At 52.8% G+C, this 26,225-nt stretch overlaps 2 protein-coding genes and 1 long non-coding RNA gene across 5 annotated transcripts; all 3 read left to right on the top strand.

Moving 5' to 3' along the window:
* The first annotated feature begins 491 nt into the window (after positions 1–491).
* LOC144729987 (uncharacterized) lies at positions 492–1,884 on the top strand. The gene is made up of 2 exons (XR_013587776.1): positions 492–627; positions 813–1,884. It is a non-coding gene; the product is annotated as an uncharacterized LOC144729987 (long non-coding RNA).
* A 2,075-nt stretch (positions 1,885–3,959) lies between these two features.
* On the top strand, positions 3,960–12,803 carry LOC144729986 (dual specificity tyrosine-phosphorylation-regulated kinase 2-like). 3 transcript variants are annotated; one of them, XM_078610412.1, is made up of 4 exons: positions 3,960–4,035; positions 6,323–6,420; positions 7,684–8,622; positions 10,125–12,803. In XM_078610412.1, coding segments are annotated over exons 1-4 (1,824 nt in total). In that variant the 5' UTR covers positions 3,960–4,034; the 3' UTR covers positions 10,911–12,803. The 3 variants fall into 3 exon arrangements, with proteins under 3 accessions (XP_078466538.1, XP_078466537.1, XP_078466536.1); XM_078610411.1 differs by having other exon boundaries at positions 3,964–4,039; XM_078610410.1 differs by lacking the exon at positions 3,960–4,035 and adding an exon at positions 5,416–5,518.
* Positions 12,804–19,142: 6,339 nt separating this feature from the next.
* LOC144729985 (uncharacterized) lies at positions 19,143–25,706 on the top strand. The gene is made up of 4 exons (XM_078610408.1): positions 19,143–19,379; positions 21,798–21,969; positions 23,553–23,635; positions 24,883–25,706. Exons 1-4 carry the CDS (start codon positions 19,212–19,214, stop codon positions 25,504–25,506), a joined length of 1,047 nt encoding a protein of 348 aa, XP_078466534.1. The 5' UTR covers positions 19,143–19,211; the 3' UTR covers positions 25,507–25,706.
* The last annotated feature ends 519 nt before the right edge of the window (positions 25,707–26,225 follow it).

The following is a 26,225-nucleotide window of genomic DNA, read 5'->3' as shown; positions in this document are numbered from 1 at the left end:
GCTTATTTCATTGACTCCGGAGGGACGATTACACACGCTGAGTCGACCCCAAGTGAGGATTTGAATTCAGAACATTCCGATTGCTGTGAGCCACTCGCACCGAGCCACTTGGCCGGTGGTTAAACTGAAGAGAGGGATGGAGGAGCTCCTGCTGCCATTCAGCCACTGAGTGTGGTAATAAACTACTCTGAAGAGAACTATTTGTAAGGTGACGCAAGCCTCACTCTGCTGTTGAGACAGTGGATGTCGAAACCGGTCCAGAGTCTCGCTTGCGTTGAGCTAACGCTACTGTCGTGGTGCACTCCCAGGTGTGGCCCGATGGGATGTGAATGCAGCGTGTATTGTCCGCTTGTTTATTTAGTTAATTTTATTCTCCAGGACGACGTCGATTATTGTTATGCAAGGTCAAGAGGTTAGGGCCACCAATGCTGCTGCTTCCTCTGTAGCACCTGCACTCCGGGTCTCAAAGCGATGGTGCTCTATTATGATGGCTCTCTGCCTCCCCGCAGGAGCTCTTTGAGCTGGAGCACCAGAGCAACCGGCAGCTGAGCTGGGCACTGCGTGCCGCCGGCCTGCTTCTCATGTACTTGGCTATCAGGCTCATGGTCAACATCGTCCACACGCTCGGTAAGAAATGTCGCGGCCAGCAGCAGCAGGGACACTGTAGACGTGCTGTATTTGCGGGTGTTTGTATGGAATTAACCAAGATCGATTGAGAACTGCGTGAATTTTTGTCCGAAATGCGAGCGGTGTGTGGTGGTGACTAAGACGTTGAGGGGGGGCGTGTGCGTGTGTCCCTTTGGCCTCTGCAGTGGATTGGCTGCCGCTGGTGCGTGACCTCGTGAACCTTGGCCTGTCGGTGTTTGCGGCGATCGGCGCCGTGTCGCTCTCAGTGACCGTCGTTGCGCTCAGCTGGCTGGCCTACCACCCCGCACACGCCGCGTTACTGCTGCTGGCGGCCGTCACAGTCGTGATGGTGCCTTGGAGGCTCGTGTGGCCGCAAGCCAGGCCCGCGCAAGCGATGCGCTCAAAAAAAGAGTAGCACTGTCACCAGTGTGCACGACGGGGTGGGCGGTCTGCGTCTCTGCTGCCTTCAAATGCGCGTTCACTCCACTCGCTGTGCAGCAGGGTGGCAGCGCCTGTGGTGATGCTTGTGCCACACTGCAAGTTGCGCCTGTGGTGATGCTTGTGCCACACTGCAAGTTGCGACCGGGTTTGACTCTGGCGCCTCTGTCTTAAATTTGGTTTCCTGGCATTGGCCAAGCATCTCAATGCTAAAAGATTACCTACAAATTCCTGAATTGGGATCACACATAGCAGCAACATTGCCCCCTACTGCCAAAACTTGGCAGGACCCTCTTTCCTGGTTAAACAAGCATAATGACAACCTTGCTTTACCCCGCTCACTCTTGCAGTGAGACTCATTCTGGTCTGTTGAGTTCTCAGCTCGTTACACATCAACTGAACTCATCATTCCTGCAGCCTTAATTCCAAAGTCTATATAGCCGTCCACATATTTCTACTGTAAATTACCAGAACGTGCCATTGGTAATTTAGCAGGATGTTGTTGGTGGGTATGCAAGTAGCCTGTAATCTCGCACTTTGAAGGCAAGGGTTGGTGGATCACACATGTTGCAAAACTTCTTTCCCATGGGCATTGAAGAGGAGCCATACCCTGGCTCGCCAGTAGAAGGAAGTACAGCACAGCAACACTGAAAAGGAACGGCTGCGATCAGTGTCACTCGGTATACAGTGGAATTAAAATCAGATTATTACCAAAGAGTTGAACAAACTCCACTTTTCCGTTGTGCTACAACATGAAATACATTTGTATGCTTTTTTTGTATTTGAATTTGTTTCATAATAAATACAAGCAAAAAACTCTCCTGGTGTTTACAGTTGCATTGCGTTCACACAGTAAGAGGAGCGAGAGGGATGTGTTTGTCTGTGCCCCGCGTCCACCTCCCATGGGCAGCAAGTACCCAAGACGGTGTGTCGAGTCCGAGCGAGCTCCGGCTCCGATGAACAATAAGTCATCGGAGCTCGTGTGGAAATTCTTCATTCCTATGTCGGGGTGAGTCGACCCAGAGGACGACCGCGGTTGGCTTCCCCACAAAGTTGGTATTTAATTTATCCCCGAAGGAATGGTGGGCCGAGTCAACTCTCAACCAGGATTTGAACTTGCAACATTCCGGATGGCGAAGCTGCTCGCTTGAGCTCAGCCACGGGAGTTGACATCGATTGTCAGCTCGGTACGATTCCTCCCAGCCAGGCGGTGCTGGCTGTGCTGCAGCACGTGGCACTGCCGGGAGGCAGCAGCCAGGGTTGGTGGATCACCGCGCGAGTGTCGAGGTTCCATGGCCTGGCTCACTGGAAGGCAGTTACAGCAGGTCGACTTCTCGCCATCTGTTTCCATCCGTAAGGGAATAATGTAAGAAGAGGTTTTCCCATTTTTTCTGGCAACAAAACAGGTGTTAGGATGTAAAAACACCAAACTGAAACCTTTTGCAAGGAATCAAAACAAGTATTTGCATATATGCTGCATATACTGTCAGAGCATGTTTTTGTTTGTATTTTCACCACAAGTAGCTGTGGTTAATGTCGACATGATTCCATGTTAAAGGTTTCAGTTTGATGTTTTAACATCCTGACACCTTTTTCGATTTAAAGCTTTCGTGACTGCAGGGATTCATCTTCTTGGTTCTTTCGGTAAAGTCACGTAGAAGGCAAGTAATAAAATCATAAAAATAAAACAAAATAATTCGCACGACGTTTCGGCCACAACGCAAGCAGCCGTCCTCAGGTGAAGAAACAGGTCTGTCGAGAAGACAGCATCTTCAGACGCTCTCTCTCAGACCTGTTTCTGAAGACGCTGTCTTCTCGACAGACCTATTTCTTCACCTGAGGACGGCTGCTTGCGTTGTGGCCGAAACGTGAGAATTATTGTATAATGTTTTATTTTTATTATTTTATTATTTCCCTTCTACGTGACTTTACCGAAAGAACCAAGAAGATGAATCCTGACACCTGTTTTGTTGCCAGAAAAAAGGGGAAAACCGATAATCATATTTTGACACTGGCAAAGGAGGTCCCATGATATAAACAGTCTCGAAACATCTTAAAATAAAAAAATGCAGGACCATCCTGAAAGAGATTCAGAGGACTCAGCATGGCTTTCCTGGACAAATTAGTAAATGTTTAATGGTATTGGTAATACATTTTTTTAAACTTAACTTTTAAAAGTAGGTGACTTTACTCAGAATTATCTCGTAACAATAAACTTGTCACGAAAGTCTACGTGTTAAACTAACAATATACACACACGTCTTAATGAACCAACTATGGGCGCGTAAGCCTTTGAGTGACACACACCGCGACTCAACCACCGCCACCCACCACACTGCAGGCCGCCACCCACCACCGCCCCTCGCCACCCACCACCCGCCACCCACCACCCGCCACCCGCCACCGCCACCCACCACCCCCAACTTGCCGCACCGGGAGATTGAATGGAGGCGGCCGCCCCCCGGGGTTGGTCGCGGGCGCACAGCGCGGGGGGGGCGCGGGGGGGGGCGGGGGGGGGCGCGGGGGGGGGCGCGGGGGGGGGCGGGGGGGGGCGCGCGGGGGGGGCGCGGGGGGGGGCGGGGGGGGCGCGGGGGGGGGCGCGGGGGGGGCGCGGGGGGGGGCGCGGGGGGGGGGCGCGGGGGGGGCGGGGGGGGGCGGGGGGGGGCGGGGGGGGCAGGGGGGGGCGCGGGGGGGGGGCGGGTGCGGGCGGGGGTGCGGGGGGGGCGCGAGGGGGGGGGGCGCGGGGGGGGGCGCGGGGGGGGGCAGGGGGGGGGGGCGGGGGGGGGCAGCAGCAGCCGCCTCGCGTGGGCGGTCTGGATGGAGCCTCGCGGTGAAATCGCCACGGTCCCCGGGGCCGAGGTCGGGGCCACGCGTCGCCATAGAGACGCCGCCCCCGCGGTCCCTGGGCTCGGCGTGAGGGAGACGCGGTGGCGCCGAGACGCGCGGGTCGAGAGACGAGGAACTCGGCGAGTGAGTGAGTGAGGGGAGTGTGAGAGGGAGTGTGAGGGAGTGTGAGTGAGTGAGCGTGAGAGGGAGCGTGAGAGGGAGTGTGAGGGAGCGTGAGGCGAGGGAGTGGGAGACGTTGCGGGGCGCTGGCGCCGAGCGGTGCAAGGGAGGGAGCCGCCATCTTGGGATGCGGGGTCCGGTTCGCGGGGACACGCGAAGACACGGGGACACGCGAAGACACGGGGACACGCGAAGACACGGGGACACGCGAAGACACGGGGACACGCGAAGACACGGGGACACGCGAAGACACGGGGACACGCGAAGACACGGGGACACGCGAAGACACGGGGACACGCGAAGACACGGGGACACGCGAAGACACGGGGACACGCGAAGACACGGGGACACGCGAAGACACGGGGACACGCGAAGACACGGGGACACGCGAAGACACGGGGACACGCGAAGACACGGGGAGAGAGGCACGGGGACAGAGGCACGGGGACAGAGGCACGGGGACAGAGACACGGGGACAGAGACACGGGGACAGGGACACGGGGACAGGGACACGGGGACAGGGACACGGGGACAGGGACACGGGGACAGAGACACGGGGACAGAGACACGGACAGACACGGGGACAGAGACACGGGGACAGAGACACGCGGAGAGAGACACGCGGAGAGAGACACGGGGACAGAGGCACGGAGATAAACACGGAGAGAGATACGGAAAGACAAATATACCAAGGGACCTGGAGACGCACGAGTGGCAGAGAAAGATATACAGGAACGCGAGGCACTGGGAGATAGAGATGAGGGGAAACAGAGGTGCATGACACGAGAAACACACACAATTGAGAGCCTGTCATCTGAAACACGGGTACACGGAGACACGGGGCGAGACACGGGTACACGGAGACACGGGGGGAGACACAGGGGGAGACACAGGGGGAGACAGGGAGACACGGGTACACGGAGACACGGGGGGAGACACGGGTACACGGAGACACGGGGGGAGACACGGAGACACAGGGGGAGACACGGGTACACGGAGACACGGGGGGAGACACAGGGGGAGACACGGAGACACAGGGGGAGACAGGGAGACACGGGTACACGGAGACACGGGGGGAGACACAGGGGGAGACACGGGTACACGGAGACACGGGGGGAGACACAGGGGGAGACACAGGGGTAGACACGGGGGGAGACACAGGGGGGAGACACGGGGGAGACACAGGGGGGAGACACGAAGACACAGGGGGAGACACGGGTACACGGAGACACGGGGGGAGACAGGGGGAGACAGGGAGACACAGGGGGGAGACAGGGGGAGACACGGATACACGGGGGAGACACAGGGGGAGACACGGGGGAGACACAGGGGGGAGACAGGGAGACACGGGTACACGGAGACACGGGGGGAGACTGGGGGCTCTGGCCGGCAAGAGTCGCCATGTTCGTGACGAGGAGGCCGCTGCAGGCGGCGTCAGCCCCAGCAGGTACCGGAGCCCCGGGGAGGAGCGGGGCGACACGGGCGGTGATGTGGTCGGAGGAGTCGTCGGTTGCCACTTGGGTGGATACATCTTCGTTGCAAGTGCCCGAGGGAGCCCGCGTCTCATGAATCGGTTGCGGAGCCCCGCATTGGGGAGTTTTGCCAACGCCGCGAATTCGCGTTTAGTGTCACCCCCGACTCGCAGCCACGGGGAAGATGCGGGCCACGCAAGGGGGGTGCAGGACGCACTGCTCGGGGGTGGTGGGTGTCAAGTGTCCAGGGTGTCTGGTGCAAGGCGTGCAGGGCTGGTTGTGTGGCGCAGGGTGTCCATAGTCCAGGGTGTCTGGTGCTGCGCGTGTGGAGCACATTAAATTATGTGGAGTTGGCCAATAATGCAAGAGGTTTGGTGACATCACGGGGCGTGAATGATGGTGTGAGCGTGGGGCACAGATTACACGTTATGAAGTGTAATGTTAAGCGATAAGATTATATTCAACGACACCAAGGTGTACAGCATTGCATGTAAAAAGGTCTCCGCCTTTTCCAGACCACCAGTGCAAAATAACAACGTGTGGCCAATGTTTAGATTAGACCACCAACTCAAAGAGTTGAAAAAATGTAGCCGGCCAGTTATTTTCCGCTGGTGGTCTGAATAAGGCTGAGATCCTTTGTACATGCCATGCTGTGCACCTCTGTGTTTTGCTAACTCCATTCCCAGCCGGCATTAATGTTTCTGTTGTGCTGGGTTTCCTCGTCAATTACAGATGTTGTGAATGAAGTGACACGATTTCTTGTCTTCTTGCTGCTGCAGTGGCCGGTTCCGGAGACAAGGGCCCGGAGTCCGGCCCCCCACGCCACCGCGGAGATCCGGTCACGCCTGTGGAGTTACCGCCCCTGAGGAGCCAGCCGGTGAGGACGCGGCGCCAGGGAGCGTTCACCTCGTGAACGTCGCGCGTGGCCTGCAAAATGGTCGCAGTCTCACAGAGACATGGGGACACGGGAACACTTCGAGCTCTTGACTTACATAGTTTTGTCTTGAACCAGGACCAATGTCGAATTGAAAGGGTTCTTGCCTATAGACATCTGGCAGTTGGCCAGAATTAATTCAAGCAAGCCTGACTGCTGATTGTGATATGCACTCCAGGAGGCCGTGGGATGTGTCAAAATATTTGTATATTTTATGTGAATGAACAGTTGAGGGAAGGAGGCAAATTTTCTGCTTCTTTATCTTGGTTGTTAAAAATGGTAATTGGCAGTAGTACATTACATATCTGTGGACACAGGGATCATCTTCTCCCATCTCGCTCGCGAGTGCCACGGTCCCTCGTCCTACAGAATCACTAGGTCCTGCAGGCCCTTGTGGATCCAAACCTTTGTGACAACATTGTTTTCCGTAATGACGAGACATGAGGGGCAGGCCAGCGCAGTGGTGGACGCTCTTGACTCGCAGACAGCACAACATGTGGTCTATACCCGACTCGGGGTGCCTTTCTGTGTGGAGGATGTTTTCTCCCCCTGTCCTGCATGGGTTCTCCAGTTTCCACAAATAAAATATACAATGTAACAGGTATTGGCAAAACATCCCAATTTTGAAAAATTATCTGCAAATTGCTCAATTGGGATCACACACAGCAGCATTGCCCCCGACTGTAAACACTTTTTAGGACCCTTCTTAATAAGAGTCTTGACACTAAACAAAGAAAATTATAATTATCGTCATCCAGGATTGAACTCTCATCCTTCTGATTGCTTTACTGCCGAGCCACTGAGCGCAGGGGTGGTTCACCGCACCGAAAAGCGGTAACCGTTTTGAGAATCGATTACTGGTTCTAAAAGCCAGGGGTTGGAGGATTTAATAAACGTGCCTCATTGTTTCAACTTCTGCGCTGGGAAAGGAATGGAACCGGCGACCTCTGGATTGCAAGTCCATTATGCTGCTGCCCATGACACCACCACGACCACCACGGCAGCGTCAGCTCCCTTCGTTTCTCGGTTCCAATCAAAACGCGCTGTGTTTATTGCAAGAGACTTTTCTATACGTGCTGTAAACGAGTACGAACCGATTTTCACCGTATATACCGCTGGCACAACAATAACCGGTACTAATCACCGACCTTGCACTGACTCGACTGCGTGTCTTCCCTCGGCAACGTGCGCGCCGAACGGCCACAGCAGGGCGGCACGTCGAGGCCTGGCGCGGGCGATCCGCTGCTCTCGGCGCACTCCCAGCTGCAGGTGCAGCAGCTGTATGTCGACAGCCCCGGCGTCGGTGCCCGGCGGCCGGTGCTCGCGTCGCAGCCCAACGGCGCACCGCTGGCCGGCAAGGCCCACGCGCTGCCGGCGGTGCGCGCAGCCGATAAGACGCTCGGCGCCGGCGCCAGCCCAGCCTCCACCAAGTCCGGCGACCGCACTAATCACGCCTCGTGCTCCGCGTCCCCCAACAACAACAATGGCGGCAAGCAGCGGAGCCAGCCGGCGTCTCCCGAGCAGGCGGTGCGGCTGTATGGGCAGAAGCTTACGGCGTACGAGCACCAGGAGATTTACAACTACGCGGAGATATATTTCGTGGGGCACAATGCAAAGAAGCGGCCGGGGGTCGTGGGCGGAGCGAGCAACTGCGGCTACGACGACGAGCAGGGCTCGTACGTGCACGTCGCGCACGACCACATCGCCTACCGCTACGAGGTGCTCAAGGTCATCGGCAAGGGCAGCTTCGGGCAGGTGGTGAAGGCCTTTGACCACAAGACCCAGACGCATGTGGCGCTCAAGATGGTGCGCAACGAGAAACGCTTTCACCGGCAAGCGGCGGAGGAGATCCGCATCCTGGAGCACCTGCGCAAGCAGGACCGGGAGAACAGCATGAACATCATCCACCTGCTGGAGAGCTTCACTTTCCGCGGGCATGTCTGCATGACCTTCGAGTTGCTCAGCATGAATCTTTACGAGCTCATCAAGAAGAACAAGTTCCAGGGGTTTAGTTTGGCGTTGGTGCGGAAGTTTGCGCACTCGATCCTGCAGTGTCTGGACACGCTGCACCGGAACCGCATCATTCACTGCGACCTGAAGCCAGAGAATATTCTCCTGAAGCAGCCCGGGCGCAGCGGCATCAAGGTACGCGTTGCTCCTTTACCCAGGGAAGCCTCACTTGAGTCTCAAATCTCAGTATTTAATTCAGGAGTGTCCTGACAAGTTTTGGTAGTGGGGGTGATGTTGTTGCTGCTGTGTGTAATCCCAAATTAGTAATTTGCAGGTACATTTTCAGCACTGGGACATTTGTCCAATACCAGTTACGTTGTGTGTCTTAGCTATGGGAGGAAACCCATGCAGAGCAGGGGGAGAGAATGCCAACTCCACGCAGAAGAAAGGTGCCTGAGTCGGGAATCAAACCCAGGTGCTTCTGGCTGTGAGGCACGAGTGTTGCTACTGCACCGCCACCCTGCCACCCTGCCTCCCTTTAACTGTATGTAGACACATGGACCACTGGTCCATGTGCCTACATACATATGCATAAAGAGAAAGTGCACACGACTATCTACTAGGACACATCGTTCAAAAACATGGTCATTAAAAATACGGAACAAAAAGTGCGCAAAGAAGCGTGGAGAGACACCTGCTTAAAATGACAATGAGAAAGAGGAAGAGGATGGCATAGATGAGAGGAAACACGCGGGCTAGAGACGCCATTCAAACTGGGAAGGAAGGTGAGTGGGCCTGGGCAGAACACGTTGCCACTGGAAGGAAACGATGATGGGCGACGATCAAGAATAATTTTACACAGCGCGTCCGAGAGGATGCGAGGAAATCAACTCGTGTGGTGGCTTGTGGAGGCCTTCATCCAGCAGTAGAGTGACCAAGGCTGATGTTTTGGGGCAGGGCAAGCTCAATCTGCGGAGTCAACCGTTAGGTGAAGCAGCGGGAGTGATGGAGGCGTCAGTGGAAATGGTAAAAATGTCGTCCTGTCATTGACATCATCTCATTGTGATGAGTAATTCATTTAGACTGAAGGCAGAGCAGTAGTGCCACTCATGCCTCACAGCAAGACATTCCTGGATTCGAGGTCTGACTCGGCACGTGGAGTTTGTATGTTCTCCCGCTCTAGCTAAACACACACGCACAATGTAACTGGTATTGGCAAAGCGTCCCAGTGCTGAATAATTACCTGCAAATTACACGATTGGGATCGCATATAGCAGCAGCAACATCTAACCCTATTGTGAAAAATATGACAGAACCCTCCTCAAATAGAGTTGTGAGACTCAGTGAGACTTTCCTGGGTGAATGAACATAAATCCTTGTTAGGGGTTAACTCAGCCATCATCCCTCCGGGTCGATAAAATTGGCACCACTTTTTGGGGATGGTTGCCTTATGGAAAGACTCGGCCCTGTCATAAGAATGTAGAATTTCCAGCATAGGCTCAGAGATGTAATCAAGAGATGAGCACCAATGCCTCCATAATCATCTGAGCAGGTAGTCACTTTGCCTTTTAATGATATAGTGCATCGCCTACACACGATATAGTACCTAATATGGTATTCCCGTGTATTTAAATTGTACGTTCACCATTTTACCAAACGTAAATGTTTGCTTTAACTTCTTGATGCTGCCGGCGCAGGTGATAGATTTTGGCTCGAGCTGCTTCGAGCACCAGCGGGTCTACACGTACATCCAGTCGCGCTTCTACCGCGCGCCGGAGGTGGTGCTGGGCGCCCGCTACGGCCCGCCCATCGACATGTGGAGCCTGGGCTGCATCCTGGCGGAGTTGCTCACGGGCAGCCCGCTGCTGCCGGGCGAGGACGAGGGCGACCAGCTGGCCTGCGCCATGGAGCTGCTGGGCATGCCGCCGCAGCGGTTGCTCGCCCAGGGCAAGCGCTCGCGCAACTTTGTGAGCTCGCGCGGCCACCCGCGCTACTGCAGCGTAACCGAGGCGCCCGACGGCGCCGTGGTGCTCAACGCGGGGCGCTCGCGCCGCGGGAAGCCGCGCGGGCCGCCGGCAAGTCGCGAGCTGCCGGCGGCGCTGCGCGGTTGCGACGACCCCCTGCTGCTGGACTTCCTGCGCGGGTGCCTCGAGTGGGAGCCCTCGGAGCGCCTCACGCCCGCCCAGGCGCTGCGCCACCCGTGGCTCCGGCGCCGCCTGCCGAGGCCCCCCCCGCAGTCGGGGGCCGGGGGCGGCGGCGGAGGGGCGGGCGCCGGCACCGCGGCGGCCGGGGGGGACGGGGGCCGCCGCGGAGGCCGCTCGGACCCGCTGGCCAAGCTGCCGCCGGCGCCGCACGCCGGCTCGTCGGGGAAGCACCGGACTCGCGCTACGGCGTCCGCCAACAACCACCAGCAGCAGCAGCAGCAGCACGAGCACAGCCCCGCGGGGCCCCCGAGAACCGTGTTCCCCAAGATCCTGGGCTGACGTCTCTGACGCGAGAAGACATTACAGCTGCACAAAACTTGAATTTTTACAAAGTTTGTTTTTTTAATCTTAAGAACGCTACCAGGGTCCAGACTTTTGCAGTACACGTTTTTACGCGAAATTTTTTTCACGATTCTTTGTAATGAAAAAAATATTTTACAATACTATTGCTAAAGTGAATGACTTTTTGGTTTTTAAGCAATTTTTTTACCTAAGCTGTACCTTTCAGATCAAAATATAACAGTGGTGTCCAAAATCAGCAAAATTAAAAACACTTAGTGCATCTTTGTTGTTGCGTAGGTGCCGTTCCTAAATGGCTTGATGAGTCCCACTGCAGCAGTGGCAGCATGAGCAGCCGCCGCTTTATATGAAGAGCAGGAAGAGAGAGGGTGTCTGCAAACACGCGCGCACTCTGATGCCTCGTCCGCGTGTGATCCCGGGGGGTGACTCGCGCTGTTTGATGACTACACTGATCAGGCGCAGTGGTGACACGTGCGCCTCGCAGCAAGAAGCGCCTGGGTTCAAGTCCTAGCTTGGCGCCTGTCTGTGGAGTTTGTCATCTCTTCCCCCTGTTCTGCGCGGGGTTCCTCCCATAGCAAAAAAAACGTGACAAATGTAACTGGTATTGCAAATTACTCAATTAGGATTACGCGCAGCAGAAACATCGCCCCCCTACTATGAAAACTTGGTAGAACCCTTTTCTTTTAAAATTATTGAGACTCAGTGAGGCTTTTCTAGGTAAGCAAGCAAAATAATGAACACTAAAAGACGTATCAATTCAGCGTCATATTTAAGCATTTGGGAAAACCTTTAGTTTGCCTCTGATATAATCAGCCATTGCTGTCCAATGTGTGACTTGTGACAGTGGCGGCGGTGGCGTTTTGGTTTGCTGATGAATAGCAGTGAGGATACCCTTGCCCTTCTCAATGAAGCACGACACAGTCTATGGACCATGTCCTCGATCACAGCCCAGCTCAGGCTTGAGCCGCTCAGATGATTTCAATGACGCGTGAGTGAACAGTCGTGGTTCGGCACGGATCATGCGAATATCTCGTACACGTCTGTGACCATTGCCCAGAGCCAGCTCAGGTTAAGCATGGTGACTGATCTATGGCTCACTTGTGCCACAGCCAAGCCTGAGCCAAGCTGTGACTACAGGCCAATGTCTCTCCAATGAATTCCAGCAGTAACTCGGGTCTTCAAGCTGTTGAGGAAATGTGTGACTTTTCTTAAACGTGTCTCGTGTTTTATATTTGGTTTTTGCACCATGGTTCATTTTATAACTGACGATGCAGTGTGTGTACGTGACTCAGAGTTGCACTGGTTCGACTACAGCAGAGCTCGCCAGCAGTACAGTGCTTGTTAAGATGTCAGTGCCGTCGTGCCTTACCGAACATCGTTGCGACGACGATTCACTGGTGACCAGAATCTCTCTACGGACACACTTATAAAAATAACTGTGGGTGACTTGGCTAGAGTGTTTTTTTTAAACAAAGTTATCACGTGAAACATCCTATTTTTATACTTTGCACAACTGTTCGTACAGTCGCAGGATGATCGCGTACTAATTTAATGTTAGCCGTGGTATTTGTCGTACCAAAGTGACGTTTGTAAGTGGTGCGTACGCATGACAGTGTTGTGTGAATCCATTTCAAGGCACTTGGATTTGAGGAGTTAAACTGATGAAATGTGAACGAATAAGATGCTGATGGAGGTAGATGTCAGTCGGGTCAACGTTACACCGCGTACCCATCGTGGCACGTTGCCGGCAGGAGAACCAAAAACATTTCTGATCGCTCTTAATGTGCAGACCGTGTATCTGTAACGTGTCTCGTATATGCTAGCTGACACTAACGTTGCTGTGGACAAAAGCTAAATAAAATATAAATGCAACTTTGGTGCGCATCGTTCACTCGCAAGTGGGTTCTTGTACATACAACTGTAACCGATGATGTTTTAGCAATCACTGTTTTCATATTCATGTCTGCGAACACGAGAATCGCCACCCGTCCGAGTTTGACTCTTCACGATGCGGGAATTGGCACCTGTATTCAGAAGGCAGGGATTAATGTGTACTGAGATCCGGTGGCTTCATGTTGAACTCTTACTCGATACATTGCTCATTTCAGATAGACTAAGGCTAACTTAGAAACATTGTCCACGTTTGGTCCATCGTGGAGAAGGTGGCGACGCTCGTGTTAACCATGGTGCTGAATTCAGACTGCAGACAAATGGCTGCCAATTTGCGGTGTTGGGACACGCGCGTTAATTTTCCACCACAAGGCGAGCGCAGTGAAGCGTTGATACGCACACAGCCAGTTACTTGGCGACCAGGCCCCTTCAAACGTGAACAGTGACCACCGTGAATCGGCAGTTTATACTCGAGTTTACGCGTTTTATAACCAGACCGCTTCGTCGTTGATATGAGTGGCAATGTGGGGGCGGCGGCGGCACAGAGGTGACGTTCGCGCCTCACCGCATGAACCTCCTGGGTTCGACTCCCGACTCGGGCGCCTTTCTGCGTGGATTAGCACAGTATGTTGTCCCCAGTTTCCACCGGTTTCCTCCCATTGCAATAAAAACACAGACAGTGCAATGCAACTGTGACTCGCCACATACCCCAATAGGGACCACACAGCAGCAACATTGCCCCCTACTGTGAAACCCTTGGCAGGACCCTCCTGAAAAAGAGTTGAGGCTTTCCTGGGTAAATAAGTATAACAACGATAATGCACCATTTTTACATTGGTTGCAGGTCAATTTCAATAAACATTTCAGAAACATGCATATTATATTTTAAGATATTTTATTGACTCTTGGGTTCGGCCACACAATGGAACCCGAATACAAACATCAGTTATGAGTCGTGATACTGGCAGCAAAACCTGTCGCGTTATATTTATAGAACTAGGGCAGCAGAACGGTGCTTGTGCGCGCGTCATAGTGTGCTTGCAGTGGCAATTGTGCAATTGAGGCGTTCTGTTTCCAGATATTTCCCAGGTGAAAAATGTTTAAAGACCTAAACGATCCATTAGAACAAATGATAATGATATCACGCTGTGGGAATAACATTGTAGCCCTTACAGGGCGGTGTAATCAGATCGCTGTGGGACACGGTTGGCTACGTACGGTGCGAAATAAGTTCAATGTACACACATACATGGACCTGGGTGGCGCATGTCGATGTAGGGTGGCGCGATGAAAGCGAATCACCCTGCAGCAGCCCATGTTCACTGATGCTCTCAGTCTCTCTCAGAGATCCACTCGCAGCCCCTCACACACCCTGTCGCCTTAAAGGCCGGCAAGACACACGACGGGGTGGGTGGCCAGCACCACACCCGGCCACATTTGTCTCCCCAGTGGCGATGTTTTACACATCACACCAGGTACTCATTTGAGGTCGAGTCGACCCAGGGGAGGCCCAGTACTGCTATAGATAATCGTCACTGGTGTTGACCGTGAGGGGGAATCGAACTCGGATAGGTGGCTTCATAGCGCAGCACTCTAACCACTTCATCACCACTCACACAGCACACTCGTCCTCTCACACTCACACAACACACTCGCCCTCTGACACTCACACAGCACACACACAGCACACTCACACAGCACACTCGCCCTCTCACACTCGCCCTCTCACACTCACACAGCACACTCACACAGCACACTCACACAGCACACTCACACAGCACACTCACACAGCACACTCACACAGCACACTCACACAGCACACTCACACAGCACACTCGCCCTCACACTCACACAGCACACTCACACAGCACACTCACACAGCACACTCTCACAGCACACTCTCACAGCACACTCTCACAGCACACTCACACAGCACACTCACACAGCACACTCACACAGCACACTCACACAGCACACTCACACAGCACACTCGCCCTCTCACACTCACACAGCACACACACAGCACACTCACACAGCACACTCGCCCTCTCACACTCGCCCTCTCACACTCACACAGCACACTCACACAGCACACTCGCACAGCACACTCGCACAGCACACTCGCACAGCACACTCGCACAGCACACTCGCCCTCACACTCACACAGCACACTCACACAGCACACTCACACAGCACACTCACACAGCACACTCTCACAGCACACTCTCACAGCACACTCACACAGCACACTCACACAGCACACTCACACAGCACACTCACACAGCACACTCACACAGCACACTCGCCCTCTCACACTCACACAGCACACACACAGCACACTCACACAGCACACTCGCCCTCTCACACTCGCCCTCTCACACTCACACAGCACACTCACACAGCACACTCACACAGCACACTCACACAGCACACTCACACAGCACACTCACACAGCACACTCACACAGCACACTCACACAGCACACTCACACAGCACACTCGCCCTCACACTCACACAGCACACTCACACAGCACACTCACACAGCACACTCTCACAGCACACTCACACAGCACACTCACACAGCACACTCACACAGCACACTCACACAGCACACTCACACAGCACACTCACACAGCACACTCACACAGCACACTCACAGACACTTGGCCTCACTGCCGTTTTCCCTCATCGCGGTGTGGGAATATGAACCGCTGTGAATAGTGGCGGCGCACGCACACGCGTGGTGCTGTTAGGAGTGGCGATTCTGTGAGGAGTGTGTGGTGCTGTTAGGCGTGTGTGGAGTGTGTATGTTCTACCCCTGTTCTCCATGGGCTTCCTCTGGGTCCTTCCAGTAGTTAAGGGAACACGCGCAATGTAACCATCCCAATGCTCAGTTTAACACGTAGGAGGCTTTCACGACCAATATCATCCATACTAGATTTTTGGGTGAGATCGCGTAAATATATAAATGTGTCGTTAAACTCGCCACCACCCGACACAGCCAACTAGTCAGGGTTGTCACGTAAACAGAACGTGCTAATTCGTAAATAGTACAGCACTAACCGGTGTGTTGGAGAGCCAAGCTACAACATTTACAAACTGAGTACGACGTTTCGCCAGTAATTACAACCAGCTTCATCAGGCGACAGACAGATTTGTGGAGAAAACGGGACGAATGATCAGCATGAGACTGAAAGAACATCAGCATTGGCGGAGCCAGTGGGGGTGGGGTGGCACGTGCCCCCCCAATCATCCGATCGAAATCCCTCATTTTAATTGGATCATTGGGGTTTATTAGTAATAAATCGGCGACCCCCACTGCCACTGTGGAGCATATTATTATGTCCCAGGCACTCTATGAGATGATAGGACAATAGTCTGAGTCCATAATTGGCAATAAGTAACGGCAAAGCGGTTATAAGTGACTCAGAATTGTGCGCAGTTGCGTATACAGTACGCGACTTCCCTGAAGGTAAACACCTTCAGTGAGCGCGATGCCGATCACACACGCGTCGAATAAAAAACAAGGGACAAGTCCTTACTAACAACTCCTATCATTTTTCATTGCTGAAGTGGTTGTCCCCCCTACCTGAAAATCCTGGCTCCGCCATTGAACATCAGAGAAATATTAAATTATCCCAAATGCAACTGTCAGCAGTATCAGAACATGCGTGCCAACAAGGACACTCAATTGATTTTGATAACGTTGAAGTTTTTTTTGCAAAACGAGATACTCCTGTCCAAGACTAATTTGATAATCTATAGAAAGTAAAAGAAATAAAAATAACTTTAACCGTTCGGATAGCTACCGCCTTAGTGCTGCGTGGAAGCGAATCATCAAATAATACATTGTTAAAATGCATGCCTACAAAGGGCAGCGTACTTCAAAAGGGATTACCGTTGGTATAGGGTTATTTGAATAAACACAATAGACAGGAAGGACAAGTTAAAAGGGCTCGCATAATGCGCATGCATAGTGTACGTTGCCTCAGTAATCCCCCCCCCCCACATTGTGCAAGAGCGCAGAAGGGTGGTCAACCCATCCCAATGCTGAAATATGACCTGCAAGCTACTCAATTGGGATGATATACAGCGGCGGCGGCAGCAGCAGCACCATCGCCCCCTACTGCGGAAGCCTGGTAGGACCCTCCTGGGAAAGAGTTGAGACTCGGTGAGGCTCACGCTCGGCGGGCAGCCCATCCCAACCCAACCCATACACCTCCCGTATGAAGCATGACATCACCGGCTGCTAAAGCCTACGTGTCGACTAGGTAATTGGTTGATTAAATGTAAGGGCAATTTAAACATCTTAACCTCTACAAACTTCATAAACTGCCAAGACACTTCAGGGGATCACGCCCAGATGCCAATCACTCACTCAGTGCACTCCCTGCAATGTTGGACCCACGGAAATTACAAAACTGAAAAGTGTGCAAAGAGGGATGGAGAGATGCCCGGAATTGCACTTACATCAACAACATCGCATTGACCTTTACCCAGCAGTGGATAGACCATGGTGATTCTAGATTTGAACTTTTCGTGACTGCGGGGATCCATACTCTGGTTCTTTCGGTAAAGTCACGTAGGTAGAAATTAAATCACGACGTTTCGGGCGCAACACAAGCGTCCGTCACAGCAAGAAACACTTGTTTCTTTCTTGATGTGACTTGTTTCTTGCTGTGGTTGTCCCACCTGATGTGTTTGTCCCACCTGATGACGGACGATTGTGTTCCGCCCGAAACGTGATTTATTTTATTTTATACCTACGTGACTTTACCGAAAGAACCAAAGAGTATAGACCATGATGATTACACTGAGAGTTTATTAACACGTAGAGAGAGATTGAGGAAGTTTACGTCTTTCAGTTTCATTTATGAGGTGTCGCCCTGTGAGCCATGCGTCTCTTGACTCGGGTGCAACCGCAACAAACAAAAACATGAACAAAGAACATCTTAAAGTGACTAAGCGCAACAGAAAAATCCAGGAAAAAACAGCAAAGTCTTCCAGAAAAAGCACCGCATATCAACGCTGTGTGCAAAAATCCCAATGGGATGCAAGTCAAACAATAACAACCATAAGACAATTTAGATTAGAGTTATCAGGCTAACTCTTTACTTCAACAAACAAACATGGCTAAACCATACGTTTTCGAAATCATGAAAATAAAGCTATAAAAACAATGTAACAATGATCACAGGAACTGTGATTCAAATGTAACAATAAACAATATTACATAACATGTACGACCAAACTTTGCAGCCATAGCTGGCTGCATGAGTCACTCCATAACAGCAGGAGTATCAGCAGGAGTATCAAACTATTTCAATGCACCTTTACAGATCAGCACACTATAATCAAAACTCAAGATCATACTTTGCAGCGGCCATCCGGAGCGATGCATTTGATTTCAGGCCACTCTGCATAGCAGTGGCAGCTAGGGGTGTACAGCTCCTCTAGAGCAGTTTTGAGTGAAGATCTCACAGGTAGTGATCCAAGTTGCAGTTTATTGCGATAGCATTCCAGACCCTGGGGGCATCAATAGACAAGGCCCTTCCTACAGTGTTTGTACGGCAATAGGGAATGTGAAGCTGGTAAATGAGCGAAGACCTTGGGTCACATTTGTTCTTTGAAACAGTGAGGAGATCCAGCAGGTAGTCTGCTGATTTTTTTGTAAGTACATCGTGAATAAATAAGATCTGATGCACAAGCCGTCGATCATTAAGAGAAGTTAAGTTTGACCCAATGTAGAGATCGCAGTGGTGGGTTCTATATGGGCAGTTCGATGCAAATCTTAAGTCTGAGTGATACATTGAGTCAAGCTTCTTCAGTACAGTACTGGGGGCTGATGTATACACGATGTCACAGTAATCAAGTAGAGGAGGTATGGTAGCTTTTATCAATTCCAAACGGAACATAGGGGGGAAGCAGTGCTTGTGTCGAAACAGAAAACCAATTTTTATTTTTGTCTTTTTACCAATATAATCAATGTGATCTTTAAAATTCAGTTTTGAATCAAAGATGACCCCAAGATACTTACAGATCTTGACTTGCTCTATTTTATAAGGAAGACGGGATCCAGTGGCGTAACGATATCAGCTCAGGGGGTTCGCCAATCGGTCAGGCGGGGCCCCAAAACTGTTCAAAACAAATCTCATGGTGGTTGTCAAGGGGGCCCCAACTCGTAGCTTTGGCCACCAGGGGGGCAAGGCACATGGGCTATTACGTCATGCAACCTCTTATTCCCGTGTACTGGATCCGCGTGACGTGCACGCGTCGTGGTGGAGTGACGTCATAGAGGTGACGTCATGGATTAGCTCTGCGGTACTCGAATGCAGTGACGTCACGGCGCAACGACCTCGTGACGTCACCGCGGCTGTTGTGGAGAAGGCGATGATGGCGGCCACGGGGTTCGCGGAGCCGGGGAGCGGCCGCACTGGCGCCTGTGCCTCGCTGCGGCCGCCTCACGGCGACAAACTGCGGCAGATGAGCACCCAGGAGCTGCAGCAGCTGCTGGAGGATGACGCCAAGCTGGAGAGCATGGTGCGCGACATGGAGGAGGTGAGCGAGCGGGCGGGCGAGCACCGCGGCGTCCCGCGAGGCCCAAAGTGAGGCGCGGGGAGTGCGAGGGTGAGGCACTCACGAGACGGGGTGAGGAAGTACGAGTGAGTGTGAGGGAGTGTGAGGGAGTGTGTGGGAGTGTGAGGGAGTGTGAGGGAGTGTGAGGGAGTGTGTGGGAGTGTGAGGGAGTGTGTGGGAGTGTGAGGGAGTGTGATACGGAGTGTGTGGTAGTGTGAGACGGGGTGTGTGGGAGTGTGAGGGAGTGTGTGGGAGTGTGAGGGAGTGTGATGGAGTGTGATGGAGTGTGATGGAGTGTGTGGGAGTGTGTGGGAGTGTGAGGGAGTGTGATACGGAGTGTGTGGTAGCGTGAGACGGGGTGTGTGGGAGTGTGAGGGATTGTGAGGAAGTGTGTGGGAGTGTGTGGGAGTGTGAGACGGGGTTTGTGGGAGTGTGAGGGAGTGTGTGGGAGTGTGAGACGGGGTGTGGGAGTGTGAGACGGGGTGTGTGGGAGTGTGAAGGAGTGTGTGGGAGTGTGTGTGAGTGTTTGGGAGTGTGAGACGGTGTGAGGGAGTGTGAAGGAGTGTGTGGGAGTGTGTGGGAGTGTGAGACGGTGTGAACGAGTGTGAACGAGTGTGAACGAGTGTGAGGGAGTGTGTGGGAGTGTGAGGGAATGTGTGGGAGTGTGTGGGAGTGCGAGACGGTGTGAGGGAGTGTGAGACGGGGTGTGAGACGGGGTGTGGGAGTGTGTGGGAGTGTGAGACGGTGTGAGGGAGTGTGAGACGGGGTGTGGGAGTGTGAGGGAGCGTGAGACTCTGTGAGGACGAGCCTCGGTGGGTGATGGGGAGACTCATTCAGTGAGGAAAAATGGGAATTCTCATTAGATCTGAATTCACACCACAAAGGCCCCCAGTGGATTTTCCCCTCTTGAGGCCCCAGCGGGGTCCCCCCTGTGGCCTCTCGCGCGGGCGGGCCGCTGACATCATCCACTTCCGTGTGCGCCCACCGCGTGGATTGTTCGCACCAATCGGGGCATCGGATTCTCGCCCTCCATCGGATGTAATCGTCGACTTCATGGCTCAGGAAACGAGAATCCAGTCAGGAAGCCACTGATCGACGTCTCGAGAATCGCTTGACAGCCCCACTCAGGCGTGTCACCTCCACTCAGGCGTGTCACCTGTGTCACCTGCACGTGTCACCTGTGTCACCTGTATGAGTCACCTTTACGGGGGCCCCGTTGCCTCAGGGGCCCCGGGCCGTGCCCAGTACCCCGACTGGCCAGTCCAGCCCCTGTTTGTGTACGCACTTGAAATCTAAATTGAAAAATATTTTCTTTAGAAGTTCAACATATCTACGTTGTTGCCCCGCGATGTATGTATACACAGTACTGTACACACATACAGTACTGTACACACATACATTACTGTACACACATACATTACTGTACACACATACAGTACTGTACACACATACAGTATTGTACACACATACAGTACTGTACACACATACAGTACTGTACACATCGTCATCTGCCCTACGGGTTGCGTCGTGGGTTTGGTCCGTGGCCGTGACCCAGGGCTGTGTAGCGCAGCGGTTCGAGATGCTGTGCCATACTGTATATTCATACTGTATATTCATATTGTTTATTATTGTATATTCATACTGTATATTCATACTGTATATTCATACTGTATATTAATATCGTTTATTATTGTTTACCCAGCAAATCTACACTTGAGTCTCAAGACTTGTTTTCAGGAGGGTTCTACCAAGTTTGTCACAGTAGTGAGCGATGTTGTAGCTGTGTGTGACCCCTTTTCAGTAAATGTAAGCAATTTAGATGTTCTGCCGATACCGGTTACGTGAAGCAAGACGCAGCTGCGTTGAGACGCTTACAACTGCTGTTGTGTACACAGAAAACGTATCATGGCTATGGTATTTACAGTGCTGCTGTGTTCAATGACGCATGTGCATATGGTCGGGGAACACAATCGGTAGCAGCAGGGTGGTGGCGCAGTGGCGACACTCGTGCCTGACGGCTAGAAGTACCCGGGTTCAATTCCCGTGTGTGGAGTTTGTATGTTCCCCTCCCCCTGTTCTACAAGAGTTTTCTCTGGGTTCTCCGTTTTATTCCCATAGCTAAAAAAAAACTCCACACAATGTAACTGGGGCATGATGGTGTAACATTTGTGTGATGGTGGGAAGTGATGATGCGAAAGTGTGACTGAATGATATGATTGGTGGGACATGTTTTGACAATAAGATGATTACCGCTTTGTGTCGCTCCATAAGAATGTGGAATTTCCATCACTGGCTCTTGCAGGGCTGTAAACGGGAGCTGAGCAACGGTGCCTCAACGCTCACTTCAGGAGCTCACTTTGAATGTGTCTGCATCTGTGCCCACACGCGCCACGCACGCAGCTGGAAAACATTCAGATGGAGAAGGAACTGTGCCTGGCCAGCAACCGCAGCTTGGCCGAGGAGAACCTGAAGCAGCAGCCGCAGCTGGAGGAGGGGCGACTGCTCCTGGCGCAGAAGTACCAGCAGCTTAAGACGCTACACGAAGCCTTCACGGAGAAGGCTGCCAGGATCGGTACGGCAGGGGTGCAGACAATGCGACACTTCCTCCTGCACACTTCTGTCGCTGCACACAGGGCAGATAGCGGCCGTTTCCGCGGGTCCATTGGGATTGCTCGTAATAGGATAGATGGGCGATAGGGCCATACGTAAGCGGAGTTCTACTCTCATGGCTAATCATTGTGAGTCGGGCTGGCATTGATAACACATCTCCCCCTCTCCCCACTCTCCCTGCCTCTCTCCCCACACTGCCTGCCCCTCTCTCCACACTCTCTTGCTCTTCTCACACTCCCTGTAGCAGAACCCTCCTGAAAAATAGTTTTCAGACTCATTGTGGTTTCTTGGGTAAATAAGTAGTTATGAAACATGATTCACACGTGAGATGAGTAGCTGTGTGAGTCGGGGCCGTGTGTGTTTTGAGTGAGTGGCTGTGTGAGTTGGCGCCACGTGTGTTGTGAATCAGTGGCTGTGGGAGTCAGGGTCGTGTGTGTTTTGAGTGAGTGGCTGTGTGAGTCAGGGCTGTGTGTGTTGCGTGGCTGTGTGAGTTGGGGCTGTGTGTGTTGAGTGGCTGTGTGAGTTGGGGCTGTGTGTGTTGAGTGGCTGTGTGAGTTGGGGCTGTGTGTGTTGAGTGGCTGTGTGAGTTGGGGCTGTGTGTGTTGTGAGTGGTTGTGTGAGTCAGGGCTGTGTGTGTTGAGTGGCTGTGTGAGTCAGGGCTGTGTGTGTTGTGAGTGGTTGTGTGAGTCAGGGCTGTGTGTGTTGAGTGGCTGTGTGAGTCAGGGCTGTGTGTGTTGAGTGGCTGTGTGAGTTGGGGCTGTGTGTGTTGAGTGGCTGTGTGAGTCAGGGCTGTGTGTGTTGTGAGTGGTTGTGTGAGTTGGGGCTGTGTGTGTTGTGAGTGGCTGTGTGAGTCGGGGCCGTGTGTGTTGTGAGTCGCTGTGTGAGTTGGGGCTGTGTGTGTTGAGTGGCTGTGTGAGTTGGGGCTGTGTGTGTTGTGAGTGGCTGTGTGAGTCAGGGCTGTGTGTGTTGAGTGGCTCTGTGTGTTGTGAGTGGCTGTGTGAGTTGGTGCCGTGTGTGTTGTGAGTGGCTGTGTGAGTTGGGGCCGTGTGTGTCGAGTGGCTGTGTGAGTTGGGGCTGTGTGTGTTGTGAGTGGTTGTGTGAGTCAGGGCTGTGTGTGTTGTGAGTGGTTGTGTGTGTTGTGAGTGGCTGGTTGAGTTGGGACTGTGTGTGTTGAGTGGCTCTGTGAGTTGGGGCTGTGTGTGTGTTGTGAGTGGCTGTCTGAGTCAGGGCTGTGTGTGTTGAGTGGCTCTGTGAGTTGGGGCTGTGTGTGTGTTGTGAGTGGCTCTGTGAGTCAGGGCTGTGTGTGTTGAGTGGCTGTGTGTGAGTTGGGGCTGTGTGTGTGTTGTGAGTGGCTCTGTGAGTCAGGGCTGTGTGTGTTGTGAGTGGTTGTGTGAGTCAGGGCTGTGGTGTGTTGTGATTGGCTGTGTGAGTTGGGGCCGTGTGTGTTGTGAGTGGCTGTGTGAGTCAGGGCTGTGGTGTGTTGTGAGTGGCTGTGTGAGTTGGGGCCACATGTGAGCTCGGCGATGGCGCTATCTGTGTGCGCAGAGAGCCGAGCGGACTCGCAGGGTGTGGATACCCTGCTGGCACTGCTGCAGGCCGAGGGTGCCAAGATCGAGGACGAAACAGAGGTGGGTGCCGGTCCCATTTCTCCACATTTACCGTCAATGTTTTGAACGCTCCTGGTAAGACAATGAATGTCAAAACCGGTCCTTGCCTATGGGAACCTGGAATTTCACCAGAATTGGTTTAAGCAAGCCTGACTGTTGAGACACTGATTGTCAAAACTGATCCAGAGATTGCACGTTTTGAACCAGTGCTGCAGAAATAATGCGCTTCCAGAAGCTCATGGGATGTGTAAAATACGAGTATTTTTATGTGGAGGGACAGATGTAGGAATGGGGCATGTTGGCTGCTTATTCATTTCCAATAGTGTCAGCTGAGCGGTAGTAAGTGGTTCGCAGTGGGAATGACGTGAGTTCACATCCTGGGTGGAAGTTGTCCTGCGACAAATTGCCAGCCTCAGCATTGACTGCTACTTTGAAACTCTAGTTCCTGCTTTCCACGACTGAACCCCCTGGCAGCGTGTGGAGTGCGAGCAGCAGTGCCAGTTGACCACTCTCAGACTCCTCGGTGCCAATTGATGCTTCTGTCCATGTTGTACCGGGTGTGGCACAGCTGTGTACCCTTATGTGGGGTCACTTCACACGAGACTTGTATTTCCGACGTGGAGGGACAGAGGTGTGGAGGCTGTCAGCTTATTTATTTAGTTGTATTATCCACAGCGACGCAAATGCCTGTTATCACTTGGCTGAGGTTGTTGGTGGTGATTGCGGGCGATGTTATTTGCTGATTGTTGTTGGTGTAGATGGGGTTTGATAGCAGTGGTTGTGGTTTTAGCAGTTAAAGGAAAGGTCCACATGTGCACTGTGGAAGCACAAAAGTTATTTACGACTTTTTGGGTAAATATTTTTATTGGGCGGCAGGATGGCGCTCGTGCCTCGCAGTAAGAAGCGCCTGGGTTTCATTCCCAACTCGGGCCCCTTTCTGTGTTGAGTTGGTATGTTCTCCCCCTCCAAGTATGTATGGGTTTTCTCCGGATTCTCCGGTTTCCTTCCATAGCTAATAAAACCCACACAGTGCAACCAATATCATTCGTAATACAGGTAATTGCTGTTGGACAAACATCCCAATGCTGATAAATTAATTGCAATTTACTCAATTTGGATTACATACAGTAGTAACATCGATTATGTTATGTGAAACCTTGGCAGGACTTTCTTGCAAAAATCTTGGGACTCAAGCCTTGTGGGTAAACAAGTGGAATAATAACGATATTTGTCCTCGGTCATTTGAGTTGGGTTTTCCCCCATTGCAGAAAATGGCCGAACACTTTATGGAGGGGCAGCTGACGCTGGAGGAGTTTGTGGACGACTACCAGAACAAGCGGCGCTTGGCTCACATGCGCCGTATCAAGATTGAGAAGCTGCAGGAGATCATCGCCAAGCAGCAGCAACAGCAGCCACAGGCGAACCAGCAGCAGCAGCAGCAGCTGCAACATATACAGCAGCTGCAACATATGCAGCAGCAGCAGCAACGGCATCACGCTGAGTGTGCACTGCCCGCCAGGCCCGCTCCACTGCCCCCCATGCCCGGGAGGACATCCAGCCCTGTGCACCCACAGCCCGGCCCCCAAAACTCAGCGCCCAACTCCATGCACTACCCCTACTTCCAGGGCGCCTCCATGCCAGCCCAGGCCCTCGACCCCAATCGAGCGTTGCCGCCCCTCCAGCACCGGGGCCAGGGGCCCTCCATGCCAGCCCCATTTAGCTACCAGGGTCCGGGCTACGGAGCCCCCCAGCAACCAGGGGGTTGGGGGCCCATCCTGCACAGGGCTCCCAATCCCCCTCCTCGGCCTGGGCAGTGGAACATAGGTTCCCAGCCTCCTCCCCTGCCGCCCCGCTCTGGCCCGGCACAAATTGGGTTCGTGATGCCGCAGTAGTAGAGCCGACCATCGACGCTGTAGCCCTTCGCTATCACTATCCCCTCACTCCTCTCATTGCCACATGATGTAATGTACAGAGAACGCTTTATATATTTAATTTGTAAACTTTACCATAACTCCTGAATACTTCAGAATTGGGATATTCGGGCAATATCAGTTACTGTTTTTTTTAGCTGCGGGAGGAAATCGCAGAACCCGAAGGAAACCCATGCAGAACATGGGGAGAAAACATACAAACTCCACATAGGCGCCCAAGTCGGGAATCGACCCAATAAATTATTGGTATTAGGCAAGTGTTACCACTGTGCCACTACCCTGCCGCGCTGCAGACCCCTAACCCTTCATCATTGCAGCGTGATTCCTCTCAGCGTGATGCTGTGGATCGTACATTTGCAGATTAACTGTCCTGACAGGAGCGTTTCTTGTTGGGCTTTGTGAGCGTCAGTGTCCAGGAGGAAGTCCCCATGCTCCTTGAGCCCTGATGTGGCACGAAGCACAACTGCGCCACATGTGCCCTTGGAGAGTAAACCGTTTATTTTGCTTAACCAGGTGAGAATTCAAGAGACAACGATGAGTGTAATTTTCAAGAGTGACCGTGGGTCACCAAAATCACAATAAAGAGGACAGCAATGAAGCAAATAGAAATCAGTGCCAAAACAACCAAACACAAGTTGGTGTAAAACAACCAATATACATTGGTGTCAAACAACCAACAT

Source organism: Lampetra planeri, chromosome 34 (assembly GCF_965212315.1).
Source record: "Lampetra planeri chromosome 34, kcLamPlan1.2.h2, whole genome shotgun sequence".
Lineage (NCBI taxonomy): Eukaryota > Metazoa > Chordata > Hyperoartia > Petromyzontiformes > Petromyzontidae > Lampetra > Lampetra planeri.
Note: the sequence above shows the minus strand (reverse complement) of the source record. Positions and strands in the feature narration are given on the sequence as shown.